The sequence below is a fragment of the Stegostoma tigrinum genome, chromosome 26, assembly GCF_030684315.1.
Source record: "Stegostoma tigrinum isolate sSteTig4 chromosome 26, sSteTig4.hap1, whole genome shotgun sequence".
Lineage (NCBI taxonomy): Eukaryota > Metazoa > Chordata > Chondrichthyes > Orectolobiformes > Stegostomatidae > Stegostoma > Stegostoma tigrinum.
Genome location: NC_081379.1, coordinates 12,836,909 through 12,852,321, shown reverse-complemented (window position 1 = coordinate 12,852,321; position 15,413 = coordinate 12,836,909). Strand labels below are relative to the sequence as shown.

At 40.5% G+C, this 15,413-nt stretch overlaps 1 protein-coding gene across 3 annotated transcripts in view; it reads right to left on the bottom strand.

The window, feature by feature from the left end:
- tchp (trichoplein, keratin filament binding) overlaps nucleotides 1-15,413 on the bottom strand; it is a 525,906-nt gene that overhangs the window by 20,266 nt on the left and 490,227 nt on the right. For 2 of the 3 annotated variants that reach the window (XM_059654959.1, XM_059654960.1), the window contains 5 exons: nucleotides 9,627-9,825; nucleotides 7,789-7,999; nucleotides 2,447-2,503; nucleotides 795-863; nucleotides 133-306 (listed from right to left, as the gene is read on the bottom strand). In XM_059654959.1, the coding sequence (XP_059510942.1) occupies nucleotides 133-306; nucleotides 795-863; nucleotides 2,447-2,503; nucleotides 7,789-7,999; nucleotides 9,627-9,825 (710 nt within the window). Of the gene's footprint in view, nucleotides 1-132; nucleotides 307-794; nucleotides 864-2,446; nucleotides 2,504-7,788; nucleotides 8,000-9,626; nucleotides 9,826-12,361; nucleotides 12,564-15,413 lie in introns of those variants that run through there. The other variant, XM_048556464.1, reaches the window with a different exon arrangement.

Sequence of the window (15,413 nt, the reverse complement as noted above, 5' to 3'; positions counted from 1 at the left end):
GATCACACAGAAGTGACAAAGTCACAATATGCTACTTGATTGAATCTGCTCATTACACTACTGGATCTTTGACGCAGCTCCAGGTTTTGCATCTAAAACTGTTGATTCAAGATGAAGCAGATTGGTTCTCACCTCAATCTCCCGCAAACGCAGCTCCTCCATTTGTTGTCGCAGAATTTCTGCCTGCTTCAGGTCTTCCTGTCTTCTCCGCTCCTCTTCCTGCTTCATTCGTTCTATGGCCTGCCTTCGTGCAATTTCATATTCGTTTTCTAATCTTTTCTTCTCTTCCATCTCTGCCTCTTCTTTCTAAATTTGCAAAAACAAGAGAGCCAAATAAATTTGTTGTTACCATTTTGTCAGCATCTGTTTGAACCTAAATTTCTGTTCTTTCCTTCTCTACCCCAGCATCTCTGCTAAATTCAGTTAGGAACAACTTCATCAAGGTTCTGTTTAAAACACTACTAATTGGGAACATGTAAATATAGAAATAACTATTGCTTTTTACATTCATGTTTTCCTAACCATCCATTACAAATACACATCTGATTATGAGGGAATACTATTACACACCAGGGTTTGGTTATCACACTGCCAGACATTGGGTAGTACATCCTTAGAAAATACACCCCTAAAAGAGACTGGATTGCTTATGGGAATGATTAGCACGACAGCACCTGGGAAAAAGCTCAGGCAAGCCTTAAACTTGCAATCAAACCCATATCTGCAACTTGCACTTACATCCCCATAATGTTCACTTGAATTTAAGCTCAAATTTCAACAAGTGGTTTAATTACCTGCTGTTTTTCTGTGATCTGCGAAGACCAGCTGCCTGTCACATGCATCTTATGTAATTCCGACTCGATCTGTATCCAAAATAAATAACCAAACAAAGTGACTCATGATTAATAGCGCCACCATTTTATGTCATGCAACTAACAGGACGATAGAAGGCAACCTGGGGCCGATTTCGGTCCTCTATCATCTAGCAGTTCTTATGTTCCCACAAGCACTACAATTTTAAAAAAGCCCCTAAAAGTGTTAATTGAGGCAATTACTTTAATGAACTCTAATGTTAAGCTCGCTCAGTTCTCTAATTACGGTCCAAAGTACTAAACTCTATACTGCTCCACATACAACCATAGCAGGTGTTCCAAGCTTATTTTCAGAGCACATCAGCACACATATTGGACTTTGCAGAGTTAAAAGAAATTCTTGCTTTTTCAACATTATTAATGAGATGAAAAATGAAAAAGTCCAGCTGTTCTAGTGATAAACCTTCACTGCAAAAACTAGCCTGATTCTCCCAGTTCTAACTTCAGATGGAGTCTAAAATATCAGCTATATTGCTCTGTGTTATAAAAAGAAAAACTGCTGGAGAAACTCAGCATTTGTGGAGAAAGATACAGAGTTAATATTTCAAGTCCAGTATGACTTTTCATCAGATACATCCATTTTTAATGCTGTCTGTGTCATTTGGTTTGTTGGCGTGAATTTTACAGAAGTCCAATTCCAAACTCTCAGTCCTATTCTTCATCATAAGCAACACAGGCACCCAACTGAAACACAAAAAAGTTCATCTTGATGAGCAGGAGAACTGGGACAGTGCAGCTATGTCAAGGTGAAACAAAAAAAACTACAATGAAGCCTTGAAGTGTCTAATTTATTCTTGACCAGTTCTTTCAGCCACAAAATATAGTGACTTAACGCATTACTTCAGAATCCCCAAACCAGACAGTGTCAAAAGTTTTCACTCCTTGTCACAATCCATTAACTCTTGCTGGAAAATATACTTGAGGAAACACTTGACAAGGAATGGGTTAGGTCTTACGCACGCTGCATTATCCCAAGTCTGAAAAACCTATCAACATTCAATATCTTGGCTCAGAAGTGTAGAATAGTAAGCTGCTTGAGATACTAGGCAGCAGTCAGTGTAAGTGGATCCATAATTCGACATGAACGTCTTGAGGAAAGGATGTGAACAAACCTGAGGGAAAGTTCTTAGGTATAAACAATGTTTACTAAGACTGGATTAAGAGTTTCCAAAATTCTTCTCATTGAGAACTGTTACTATCAATTTTCACAGAAGGTATACCACATCAGATCAATTGAGAATGCACAAATGATTTGGACCAATGTTTTGATGCCCACCTGCTTGCATCCACTTCCTATTTTTAACAAAAATGCACCCCATAGCTTCGTTCTGAATCTCACACAAGGTGCAGGAGTTCTATTGTTTCATTGTTGAACAATGAAGGAGAACTGTTGGATCTATGTAATATATCTGTACTGGGACTTTATTCTCACAGAAAAAAAGGCTTTTAAATGCTCATTTGCCCTTTCTCAGTATTGCCTCAAAAGGGACTGAAGCTCCTATCCAACAAGACTACTAGTGCAGACGTTAATTGATATTTGGGACAGATACAAGAGAGATAGCCTCACTACTCACCTTACGCAGTTCTATATTGTTCTTTTTCCAGTGTTCATACAACAATTGTTCAGCCACCTGAGAATAGAAATGTTTAGTGTAAATTGCATAGGAATTTCTACATATTTTTCCAAAGCCAAATATTGTTGTGTTCACAGTTGTAAAACTAAACTACCAAAAACCTTTGATGAAGGACAACAGAAGTTCATTAGACTGATTCCTGGGTTAAGGGGATTCTCCTGTGAAAAGATCTTGTACACATACCCACACATAGGAATCTAGAAGATTGAAACACGTAAATTTACTTTCTTTTCTTTATTCTTTCATCACATGATTTTGGAGTTACTGGCCTTAAATGCACTTGAACTCAATGGCTTGCTAGGCCAGTTCTGAGGGCAATTAGAAGTCAACCACATTGCTGAGGATCTGAAGTCATGTGTAAGTCAGGCCAGGTGAGGATGGCAGATTTCTTTCCTTAAAAGATCATTAGGAAACCAGATAGGTTTTTCCAACAATGATAGCTTCATTATCACCAATACTGATATGAGATTTAGAGTCAGAGTCATAAAGCACAGAAACAGATCCTTCAATCCAATTTGTCCATGCCGACCAGGCTTCCCAAACTAAACTAGTCCCATTTGCCTACATTTGGCTATATCACTCTAAACATTTGCTATTCACGCACTTATCGAAATGCCCTTTAAATGTTATAACTGTACCTGCATCTCCCATTTCCTCTGGCAGCTCATTCCATACATCATTCTCTGCATGAAAAAGCTGCCCCATAGGGGAATGACTTAAAAGGGAGCTATCACCTTAAACCTCCACCTTCTAGTTTTGAGCACTCCTTCCCCAATGAAGAGGCATTTGCTATTACCTTATCCACGCCCCTCATGATTTTATAAACTTTTATTGAGTCACCCATCAACCGCCTAACCTCCAGGAAAAAAAAGTCCTAGCCTACCCGGCCTCTCCTTATAACTCAAAATGATCCAATCCTGGTAACATCTTTGTAAATCATTTTTGCACCCTTTGCAATTTTATAATGTCCTTGCTATAGCAGTGTTTCAAAAGTGACCTCACCAACATTCTATACAGCCACAACGTGGATTCCCAATTCCTATGCTCAGTCCTCTGACTAATGAAGACAATTTAAATTCAAGATTTATTAACTGAATCTAGAAATTCTGTTAGGAATCAACTGAATTCAATTGTGAGGTGAGATGTGAATGCATATTACAGTGATGTAGATACAGGTTGGGGTTTTTAGGTCTGATTACAAGTTTAGGGCCTTGCTTTAGCTATTTTTTTCAGGTTACAGTGGTGCTTGTCATTTCCATAAGCAACTTAATATTATCTGTTCTGGAGGAGTGTATTTTAAGGGTGTGTCTGTATTGCCCAATATTTCACTGTTTGATAATATAACTCTGGCGCAAAATAGTTTTCCCTCATAAGCAGAACTAGAAATTTGTACCTTCTACAATTCCTCAACTTTTACAATGCAGATGACATTCACATTTGGTAAGATAAGAGCAGATGTGAACACTTATGAAGCTCTACTGCACTCCATGTGAAGGTACAGGCCAATAGTTATGACAATGTTTACATTTTCCTAAACAGTAGAGTTGCTCTTAACTGAACTTCGCACAGATGCCAGGCACAGAAAGAAAGAGCAGAAACAACAAATTTACTTGGCTGTCTCATTTTGCCAATTTATAAAGTAGCAAAAGTGGAGCAGAAGATTAAAAAATGAACATGAAACTGCACAAAACTATATAGTGAACAGAATTAGCCTCGGCCTCAGGATTACTAGCCTAGTGACTTTACTACTGGACCACCATCTCTGCTCGCCAACCTCCTTCAATTGTTTGATTGGCTAGGTACTAGGAGGAGGTTTCCCCGATTGAGGTGTTTAGAACTAGGAGTTACACCCTCAAAACAAGTGAGGTAATTTATACACAATATAATTTAAGTAATATAGAACTAAGGTGCAGAGAAATTTCTTCAGTCAAAAGGTTCCAAAACTTCATAATTCTGTACCCAGAGAGATTTTTGAATCCTCAGTTAGAGTGCGTTCAAAATTAAGATCAATAGGTTTTGGGTACAAGTACAATTAAATTCTATGACAAAATACTAGGAAAGGTGCGGTTGAGCTACATCAGCAATTATCTTACTGAATGGTGCAGTAAGCACAAAAAGCTAATAGGCCCCGACCCCACCACCAAAGACATTTTTCCCAGCCCACCCTTGACTGCCTTCCGGAGAGACCACTCTCTCCGCGACTCCCTTGTCCGCTCCACACTGCCCTCCAACCCCACCACACCCAGCACGTTCCCCTGCAACCGCAGGAAATGCCACACCTGCCCCACACCACCTCCCTCACCCCTATCCCAGGCCCCAAGATGGCCTTCCACATCAAGCAGATGTTCACCTGCACATCCGCCAATGTGGTATACTGCATCTGCTGTACCCGTTGTGGCTTCCTCTACATCAGGGAAATCAAGCGGAGGCTTAGGGACTGCTTTACAGAACACCTATGCTCGGTTCACAGTAAACAACTGCACCTCCCAGTCGCAAACCATTTTAACTCCCCCTCCCATTCCACAGACGACATGTCCATCCTGGGCATCCTGCAGTGCCATAATGATGCCACCCGTAGGGTGCAGGAACAGCAACTCATATTCCACTTGGGAACCTGCAGCCCAATGGTATCAATGTGGATTTCACAAGCTTCAAAATCTCCCCTCCCCCCACTGCATCCCAAAACCAGCCCAGCCAGCCTAACCTGTTCTTCCTCTCATCTATCCCCTCCTCCCACCTCAAGCCGCACCTCCATTTCCTACCTACTAACCTCATCCCACCCCCTTGACCCGTCTGTCCTCCCCAGACTGACCTATCCCCTCCCTACCTCCCCACCCATACTCTCCTCTCCAACGATCTTCTCCTCTATCCATCTTCAGTCCACCTCCCCCTCTCTCCCTATTTATTTCCAAATCCTCTCCCCATCCCCCTTTTCTGATGAAGGGTCTCGGCCTGAAACGTCAGCGTTTGTGCTCCTAAGATGCTGCTTGGCCTGCTGTGTTCATCCAGCTCCACACTTTGTTATCTAGACCCACTACTGTTCCTGCTCCTTAAGTTCTTTCGTTCTCATATTTTACTCTTAAGAAAGTCAAGCAGTAGTACTTCTTTGTGCAAAGCTTCATTATCCCAGTTGTAATACAATTATACATTAACCCATTCCAAACACCTGCAAGATAAACATGAAGGATTTTCATTTTAAAGTCCCCTTCTGGCTCAGCAGGTAAAGTCACAAAACAATTCACATTCTAACACACCACACATGGTTCAAGGTCTTATCCCTTATATATACTGAGCTAGTTGACATCAGCAGACGTTAATAAGGACCTCCTAATTTATCACACTGCCCCTGAACCTGAAAGAAGAGCAGTCAGCTAAGATTGCTACCAGACAGCTATAACAATACTCTTACTAGAAAGAGTACTAAATTCCAACCTCGGATGAAGGTGGTTTATGGCTCATTTCTGATAACATCTGTTTGACCACGTGGGATTCAATCATATCTGGATTTTAGAATTTTCTAGATTATTGAAATTATGTTAGAATGCCTCACCATAAGCAGATTAAAAACAGAATCATTTACCTGAAACATACAATAGTGAAAAATTATTATAAAGCAGTAATTAAAAATTAGTTAACCTATTATAATACCATATCTTCCATGTTTGTACTGCCTAGGCACTGTACTAAAATGATGCCCAATGACATGAAGGGAACAGGTATCTCCATACATTGCTTTATTTGTGCCTCTGCAAAAGCAGAGGTGGTGGGGCAAGCAGATGTTGAAGACAAAGAGAGAGGTTGAAGGAGAAGTAAACAGATAAAAAGACAAATAAATACAGAAAGAGTGTACTTATAACCTCACAATGCATTTTTTTCATGCCACACAAACACCCCATTCCCCTGTCAATCACTAAGCTCTAATTCAGTTCAAAGATCAAGTGAGATAACGCCTTCCCAATTTCTTGCAGTGCCTGAACAACTGCAGCATGAGTCCATGGATCTGCTCAAAAAACATCCAGGTTGATAATGTTTCCAGGCTTTCAATTTCTAATTTAGAAAGTTTATAGCACAACTAACTACCCATGAATGGAATTACAAAGAATGCAGAGCTTTGAAACTTAGACAAGTTAATAAATGTACACTAAAATAAGCATAGAGAAGCATGGTGGCTCAGTGGTTAGCACTGCTACCTCTCAGAGACTGGGTTCGATTCCACCCTCAGACTGTCTGTGTGGGTTTCCTCTGGGTGCTCCGGTTTCCTCCCACAGTCCAAAAACGTGCAGGCTAGGTGGATTGGCCATGCTAAAGTGCCCATAGTGTTCAGGGATGTGTTGATTAGTTGGGCTATAGGGGGATGGGTCTGGATGGGATGCTCTGTGGGTTGGTGTGGACTTGTTGGGGTGAAGGGCCTGTTTCCACACTGTAGGGATTCAATGAACTTTCTTTTATTTTTGTTATGAAAGAATTTTTGACTCTCACTCGCATTGAATGGAACTGAGTCATTACCTTCATTACAGAAGCAAATCGTATAAAAGAAATAAAAGCATAATAATTCAACCAACTACTGAATCCTCCCATAAATACCTGCAATCTGTTATTTTGTTTCAAGTACAAGTTGAAGTGTTACGTGTGACATATTATAAGACATCAGATTTTGTCTAATATCAGTCCAATGTTACTCTTTGGGCGTTTTTATTATAGTAAATTTGTTATATAAATGTAAAGTACTGTTATCTTTGAAGGGATATCATAAATCTACACTATCTATCAAATTTCAACCAGTAACTCACTCCTTGGCATCCATTATTCTATATATAAAAGCACATGAATGCATAGATATGGTTACATGCTGTAAGTTACTCCTAGGTATCCACTATTCTTTATTGATTAATCTACAAAGTGCAATCCATCCCCAGATATTCAAGCAGTAATGCACTGCCGCTTGTAATCCTTGAATTGTATATCTTAACAATAAATGTCATCAGGGTATTCCATTATGGAAGTATAACAACTAGGCCTGATGCATAGACACTTCCCAGCATGCACCACTGAATCTGCAATGGCAACCTGGCCAATCTCCTTAACCTGTTCACCTGCAAAGTCGCAGCATACCGATGCCAATTGTAACTGTAATGCCCAACTCCTGTTTTACTGCAATTAACTAACTTAGTGCAAACCAGAGGCTTTTCTGGTCTATACAGCTCAAATTCACACCAGCTAATACATTTACCTAGGCCACCTGGGAACTCTAAGCCAACATTTTACTGTGAAACTATTCCTACCTTTCTCCTTCGGTCCTCACGGGCTGATTTCAGTTCTTCAGTCTTCTCCTTTGCATCTTCGATAACAGATCTCGTGTCCACCTTTAGTTCACGAAGCTCTGCTTCAAGAAGATCTTGCTCCTCTTGCAGTAAGCGTTGCAGTTTCTTCCGTCGTTGTTCTAGGTTACACAACTTTTCCTGCTGTTGGCGATTTTGGTGGTATGCTGTCATACTGCCAAAGAAAGGAAGTTACTTAAACATCCCCTTCTCACAGCCATGAACAAATGATTCATTTCACAAAGTTCTAGCACTGATAGCCTTGCCCTTAATTACTAACTAATTAGTAATGAACAAGATCAATAGAACCAATAGCATAGCTATTTTGGTCGGGTATGTGGTGGGTAGCATGACTAGTTTGAATCCTCTTTGGAAGTCAAGATCAAACTGATCTTGACATTTACATTGGACCTGATATTTATACTTCAAGGATTATTTTTGTATTGATCAAGGGAAGCTATGAAAATACATGATTTCCTCATTTATTTTAAATTCTGATTAATGTCATATGTTTGCACAGCACACAAATTAAAACAGTTTCACCTGTACCAACCTGTTAACTGCCTCTCAAAAAAATCCCCAATCTGTCATCAAGACATTTCTATTTCCTAGTGCCAGCCAGTATTCACAATAAGATTGGAAATTAAATGATATACTAGGTGTAGCTTTATTCTGCCCCATCTCTACTCATTAGAAAACTGGACATTTCTGGCCTTCAGATATAGATGACATCAGCAATGCCTGTATTTGATCTTGAATTCCAAACAGCATTCAAAACAACTACGAAACCTACCCCATACATTTTAATAAAATAACCATGCATCTGGCTTATTAGGTAAATATGCAGAAGTAGTCTGACATAAAGATATACTGATCGTAGAAGTAACAGATTTGATCCTTACTCCACACTGACTTAGCTGATCCTAGTTTGAGCAGCAATAGTGATTCTACAGTGATACTAGAACCCTGGGCAATGATTTGTGTGGGTGGAGCAGGTGGGGAAGAGAGACAGGGAGACGACAGAGGTTGAAGACTTGCTTGCTGAGCCGGGGTGTTTGATTGTGGACATTTTGTCACCCTGCTAGGTAACATAGTCAGTGTGTCTCAAGTGAAATGTTGGTGTTCTGTCCCGCTCATCTCACAATTCGAGCTACAAACCTTGTCAAAACCTTAAGAGACAACAGAGACAGAGAAGAGGAGTCACCCTGATTCCTGTTGGTCACACTTAATCATACCTGCATTCTCAATCTTACTGCTTCAAGATAGGAAATTTAAGACCTTTGGGTCAAGATGCAATCAATCTTAAGTCAACTCAAAATACTGCAGACATCGGCAATCTGAAACAAACTCAGAAAATGCTGGAGAAACTCAGCAGATCTGGCAGCATCTGCGGCGACAGAAATGGAGTTAACATTTCTAGTCTAGAGTCCTGAAGAGCGATAATGGATGAAACTTTAACAGTTTTACTCTCTGCAGATGCTGCCAGATCTGAATTTCTCCAGCATTCTGTGTTTGTGCAAACTGATCTTGATTGTGTCATTACTAAGTTAGAGTAGCCCATTCACCTCCTTGGTACATGCATGAACAACTATCATCATCTAGTATCTCTGCATACCCCAGCAGCAGTCAACTTGTCCAGAAAGAGGGAAGAAAACAATACAATACAAGCCAACTAGCTAGTATACAAGCACCTCTATCTTGCTAAACAAACAACTCTGATATTTCCCATTCAAAGAGATGTCCAACTCCAGGTTCTAATGAATAAGAGGTCTCCTAATAAAATCCTGACAATTGTTTTCTACCTTTTCTGGAAAGACTGTCTTGAACTCCATTGCGCCTGCTTATTGCTTCGCACGTCTTGATTTTTGAAGTATTGACGATGCATTTCCCACTGCCTGCGAAGGCGTTCCTCCTGATCCCGCTGACGAATAATCTGCTGTTCCAGCACTCTATTTCGGCTACTCCACCTGGATGGGATTGTAGGTAAAGCCATCTTGGGATCTATAAAGTCAAATTAAATGTAGTGGCAAATGACATTAAAAATTTGCATTATACAATTTGAATTTTCAAAAATGGCCCAATATTATTTTTCTTCAATTTTCTTTCTTATTATGTCTGTTAAAACTGACCTTTGGAGCAAGCTTCAGTCATGACAAGACATTCTAGTAATCTGCTCAAATACCACCCTTTAATATGATGGTGATTGCCAGTCAGCAATACATCTCCAGTCCTTACAGCTGAGCTCTGATGTTCCTTCATTTAATGCCCCATAAGTAAGTTTTCCAACAGCAGCTCACTGAATAGAAAACAGCAGTGACAACCGTGCTTCAACCACCCTAACCGAGTGTCTGAAATCTAGTCTAACATACCAATGATTGCTCTGGTCAGCATCATCAAATCCCAATCAAAGATTTTTATCATCTTTTTCTTTAATATCTCCATTATATTAATCATTTATTCACTAAATTTTCAAGCAAGTCAACAGAGTTATTTGTAACTGCAAATATTATCTGAGCTGTTGTCACATAAAAGTTGTGATGCAATGTTATTAAGTGCATTGTTACAAATAGCAGATCTACGTACAATCCATGTTTCTGCAGGCATAGATATGATCTCATACTTACATGCCTTTGTTATTTCACGTTACCTGCTTACTTAACACAACCTGAATCAAGTGGGGAACAAGTAATTTAGCTTGGTAGCCTTCTGTCTTGTGATACAATGGTTTGTACTTTGATGATCAGCACTGTTAAAGATTGCCTGGTGTGGCTCAGTAGCCTCTCTCTAGCATGGCAGTTTCTGTTGCATTTTCTGTAGATGATGATAGTGGGCTGAGAAGGTGCAGGATTTGTTGGCCTCTGTCTTCTCTGGCTTGCCTTCGACTGAGCTTTCTATTGCCCCCTCCCCTCTTCCAAAGTACCTCCAATCAGTCAGCCTTCAGAGGTCAAGCCACAGTCGAGCGTCTCCCAGTTGTCATTACCTACCATCTTCATAAAGACCAAATTTGTGTCTAAAGGGTGCTTCAGTCCTTGGTTTTTAAGCTACTCAAATAATTTATTGCCATTGCTGAGATGGTTAACTGTTGTCCATTTTTTAAATGTAGCACAGATTACAAAGTATTCATTAAAAGTTCAGCAGGTCTGGCAGCACCTGTGGAGAGAACGAAAGGGTCACTGGACCCAAAACATTAACTGATTTCTCTGTGCAGATGTTGCCAGACCTGCTGAGCTTTTCCAGCAGTTTCTGTTTTTGTTTGTGAATACTCTACATTACTCTGTGCCTCCTATCATAAGATGTAGGTGCAGAAGCAAACCATTCAATGAGATAATCACTGATCTGATAAACCTCAATTCCACTTTCCTGCTTTTTACCCATAACTCTTGATTCCCGTACTGATTGAAAATTCGTACTCAGTCTTAAACATACTTAATGACCCAGAATTCCACAGATTGTCTACATTCAAAAGAACAAAAAACTCCTCCTCATCTCTATATAACTGGGTGACCACTTACTCTGAGATGATGTCCTCCAGTCCTAGACTCTCCCACAAGGAGAAACAACCTCTCCCATTTACCCCGTCAAGCTCTCAAATAATCTTGTGTTTCAATAAGATTTGCTCTCATTCTTCCAAACTCCAAACAGTACAAACCATTTTAAAGTTATCCATCAAATCCCTACAGTGTGGAAGCAGGCCCTTTGGCCCAACAAGTCCACACTGACCCTCAGGGCATCCCGCTCAGACCTATCCCCCTATAACACACTTAATCTACACATCCCTGAACACTATGAGCAATTTACCATGGCCAATCTACCTAGACTGCACATCTTTGGACTATGGGAGGAAACCCATGCAGACACAGAGAGAATGCAAATTCACCACAGACAGTTGTCCAAGGGGGGAACTGAGTCCAGGTCCCTGGCGATGTGAGGCAACAGTGCTAACCACTGACCCACTGTGCCATGATTTAGTACAGCTCTGTGACAAACAAGCCCTGGTCAGATTATTGGGGCACAGAATAATATGACTGGCGCAAACATAAACTGTTGGGCGGTGGGGGTGTCCCTACTTCTCATAACATTGCTGAACAGGTTGATGAGGTTTTCTTTTAAAATGATCTCACACAGTCCTTCACCACATTGGAACTGATCATTGGTGCAGGCAATGTTGATTTGTATTAGTTTGCTCCACACAGCGATTATTTCGCCTTCCTTTTGACAGACACAACAGTACAGCACAGAATCAGTCCTTTCAATATGCAGGCCAGGCTGCTATTTTAAACTAATCCCATCAGCCTGCTCACAGTCCATATCGCTCTATTTCCTGTCTGTCTAAATGACACTTAAACATTGCCATCAATCTCTGGAAATCAGATTATCTAGGAATGATGTTTCACATAAAAGCCATCTCTGCTTTTTCTGGTGTCTTCATGGATAGTCGTGTCCATGCTCCGTGGACAGTTACCAATCTGAGAACAGCAGCCAGACCGGGAGAGGCTGCAGGGAGTATTAATCCCAGGCCTGCAGACCCAGGCCTCACCTGGCCGCCGCTCTCGAGTTATGGTCCAGCGAGGGGCTGTCCCCGGGCTCCTGGGCCGCTCAAAGCGTGCAGACACCGACAGGCCGCCCGGCCGAGTCTTAATCCGATTTCCCAGCCGCCGCTCCCGGTTAATTCCGACCGTTTGGCTCCGCTGTCCCGGTCGCTCATGGTAACCAGAAGCACTTCCGCCAAGATTACGGGCTCTGACATGTGCCTGAATACTAACACTCCCCTCCCCGCCCCTAAGAAGCAAACGCACTTTCAAAATATGGGCTCAGCGCCTCTCTCCCTCCTCCTCACATGAGACACAGTTCCATTCACTAATCTACCCAGGCCCTGCTTTTTTTTAATGGCAGATTTATTGGAGAAAAGCACTACTATCTAAATATGTGTATTCTGTTTTAATTGAATGAAACTACTGCGGATGCTGGAGATCTTAAACACGCAAAGACAAAAATTGCTGGAGAAACTCAGCAAGTCTGGCAGCAGTAGAAAGCATGTTTCTTCTTGTGGGCAATCTAGAACAAGATGTGATGGATTTTTGAGGAGAAATTATTTCTCTTAAAGGGTCCGGTGAATCCATATAATTCACAATCCCGTAGTGCAATGGATGCTGGGACATTGAGTAAGTTTTAGGAGGAGATAGATTTTGAAATGATTAATGGATTGAAGGGTTGTGGAGAATGGGCAGGAAAGTGAGCTTGAGGCCAAGATGAGATCAGCCGTGATTATATTAAATGCTGGAGCAGGTTCAAAGCGCTGAATTGCCTAGTCCTGCTCCCAGTTTTTATCGGTGGAGTGAAAACAGAGTTAATGTTCGATATCCAGACATCTTTCTTCAGAAAAGTTTTAATTGTTTTATTCAGTCTTAGGATGTGGGTATCCCTGGTATGGGCCAGCATTTATTGCCTAACCCTAATTGCCCTGGAGAAGGTGGGTTCCGATCTGCTTTCTTGAAGGTTAGAAATCAGAGGACACAAGTTATAGTCCAACAGGTTTATTTGAAATCACAAGCTTTAAGAGCATTACCCCTTCATCAGGTGAAGATGAAGGGACCACACTCCAAAAGCTTGTGAAAAGCCTGACTTTGTCCGCCCCAGTCCAACACCAGGACCTGCGCATCATGCCTTCTTGAACCTCTGCAATTTGGTTTTGGTAGACCCACAAAGCCATTAGGGAGGGAATTTTGGGATTCTGACACTTAAATATATATTTATGAAGTTAGATGTATTGAAAATAAATAAATAATGTTTGGCAAATGCATTAACTATGTTGCATTTTCATTGCTCCTTTCTGGCATAAGATCACACACCTGGAATGTTAACTCAGTTTCCCTCCCACAGATGACGTCCGACCTGCTGAATATTTCCATCATTTTCTCCTTTTTCACATTATATATGACATTTAATTTCACACAAAAAGCAGTAAGAATTGCAGACATGCCATTTGTCACCAGGAGTAGAAATACCTTGTTTTGATCATAAAAACATAAATGATTTTGATCACTATCATTTTTATGCAAATGAAGATGGCTATATGTGTGGCTCATATTAATCTAAAGGTACTTCTAATATTCATGACCCAGTTCAGACATTTACTTAAACTGCTTTGAAAATATTCCAGCTGCTCTATTTCTTTGTTCTTTTGTGTTTTACAAGTTTTAAGCATTTTACACATTTGATTTGAAGTTATTTATGACATTTCATTTTTGACTAATTCACTAAACAAATGATCAACCATGAAGCTGAATTTAGTCTTTCACAATGTTTATCAAAGCTTTAGTAAATTTCAGGAGATTCTTTCAGACTTGTTAAACCTACACCCAAAGTATTTTTCAGTTCCAATTCATTGTCAGTGTTTTCCCTATTTAAATTATTCAAACTACATAAATATTTAATAAGAGTAAATAATATGTGCTAATTATGGCATGCAGTGTGTAAAGAAGACCTTTGATAAGTTATACTTATATTCACTCCCCTGAGCAAATGAAGGTCTCTCTGGATAAGCAAACATAATTGCTTGTCCTGATTTCAATTATATTGTATTTGTGTTCTTTAATATTTAATTATTGTGTTAAACTTGGGTTGTGTAGCACTGCTAAGTTGTCAGGTATACCAGCCAAGGTTATGCGACCTGTCCTTGTAATTTTGTAGTAAAATCCTGGCACCACTCTGTGAGCCTGTGCCATGGGCCCACCACAGCCACATATCTTTCCTGAGGCTCCAACTTTGATCATAAATTCACAGGTCAGTTTCCTCAGCTCTCATTAGTGTCATGTTTTTGGGGGCTTAGTGGGCATTGAGTTAGGTGGAACACTAGTATACCTGAACCTCTCTACCTTCCTGTCTCCACCAGAATTAAGTTCTTGGTAGACAGGGCAATTGACAACCTTCCCACCATATCACAAATTGAGTCCTTAAGACGGCCAATTAATGACCACTTCAGGACTTCATTCTGAAATATTCACCCAGCTGTGGAGAGGGGGTGCTGTGTCCACAGTAGCCACTAACACGCAGCCACCTTCTCACCTCAGGAGATTGGGTGGTGGTCCCTTGATCAGAACATTCAGAGTTCCCTGCTCCCATTCTTGTGCTCCTAAATGAAAGCATCTGCCTCCTACTTCTTTGTCCATGTAATTAACATATTTAGTGAAGAACAAAAATCCCACCACAGATCTGTGAAAAATGCCACTTATAATAGCAGCTCCGAGAGAAAAAACATGTTATCCCTACCATCTTTCACATAAAAATAATTGCCACGTAAATTTAGAAGATTATCATCAATTTCATGTCTTTTTTTTTTACTAATCTCTTAATGTGCAACCTTCTGGAAGTTCATACAGAAAACAATTCAAATTTACATGGCATCTTTAATCTAGTTAAATGTTCCGAGGCAGAAGGGAGCAGTATCAAACAATATTTGGCACCAAGCAATATAAGGAGGCATTAGGCCACATGATCAGAAGTCAATCAAAGAATTGGATTTTAAGGAGGATCTTGGGAAAGAAAAGTAAGAAGGCAGACACATTTGGGGATTGAATTCCAGAATGTAG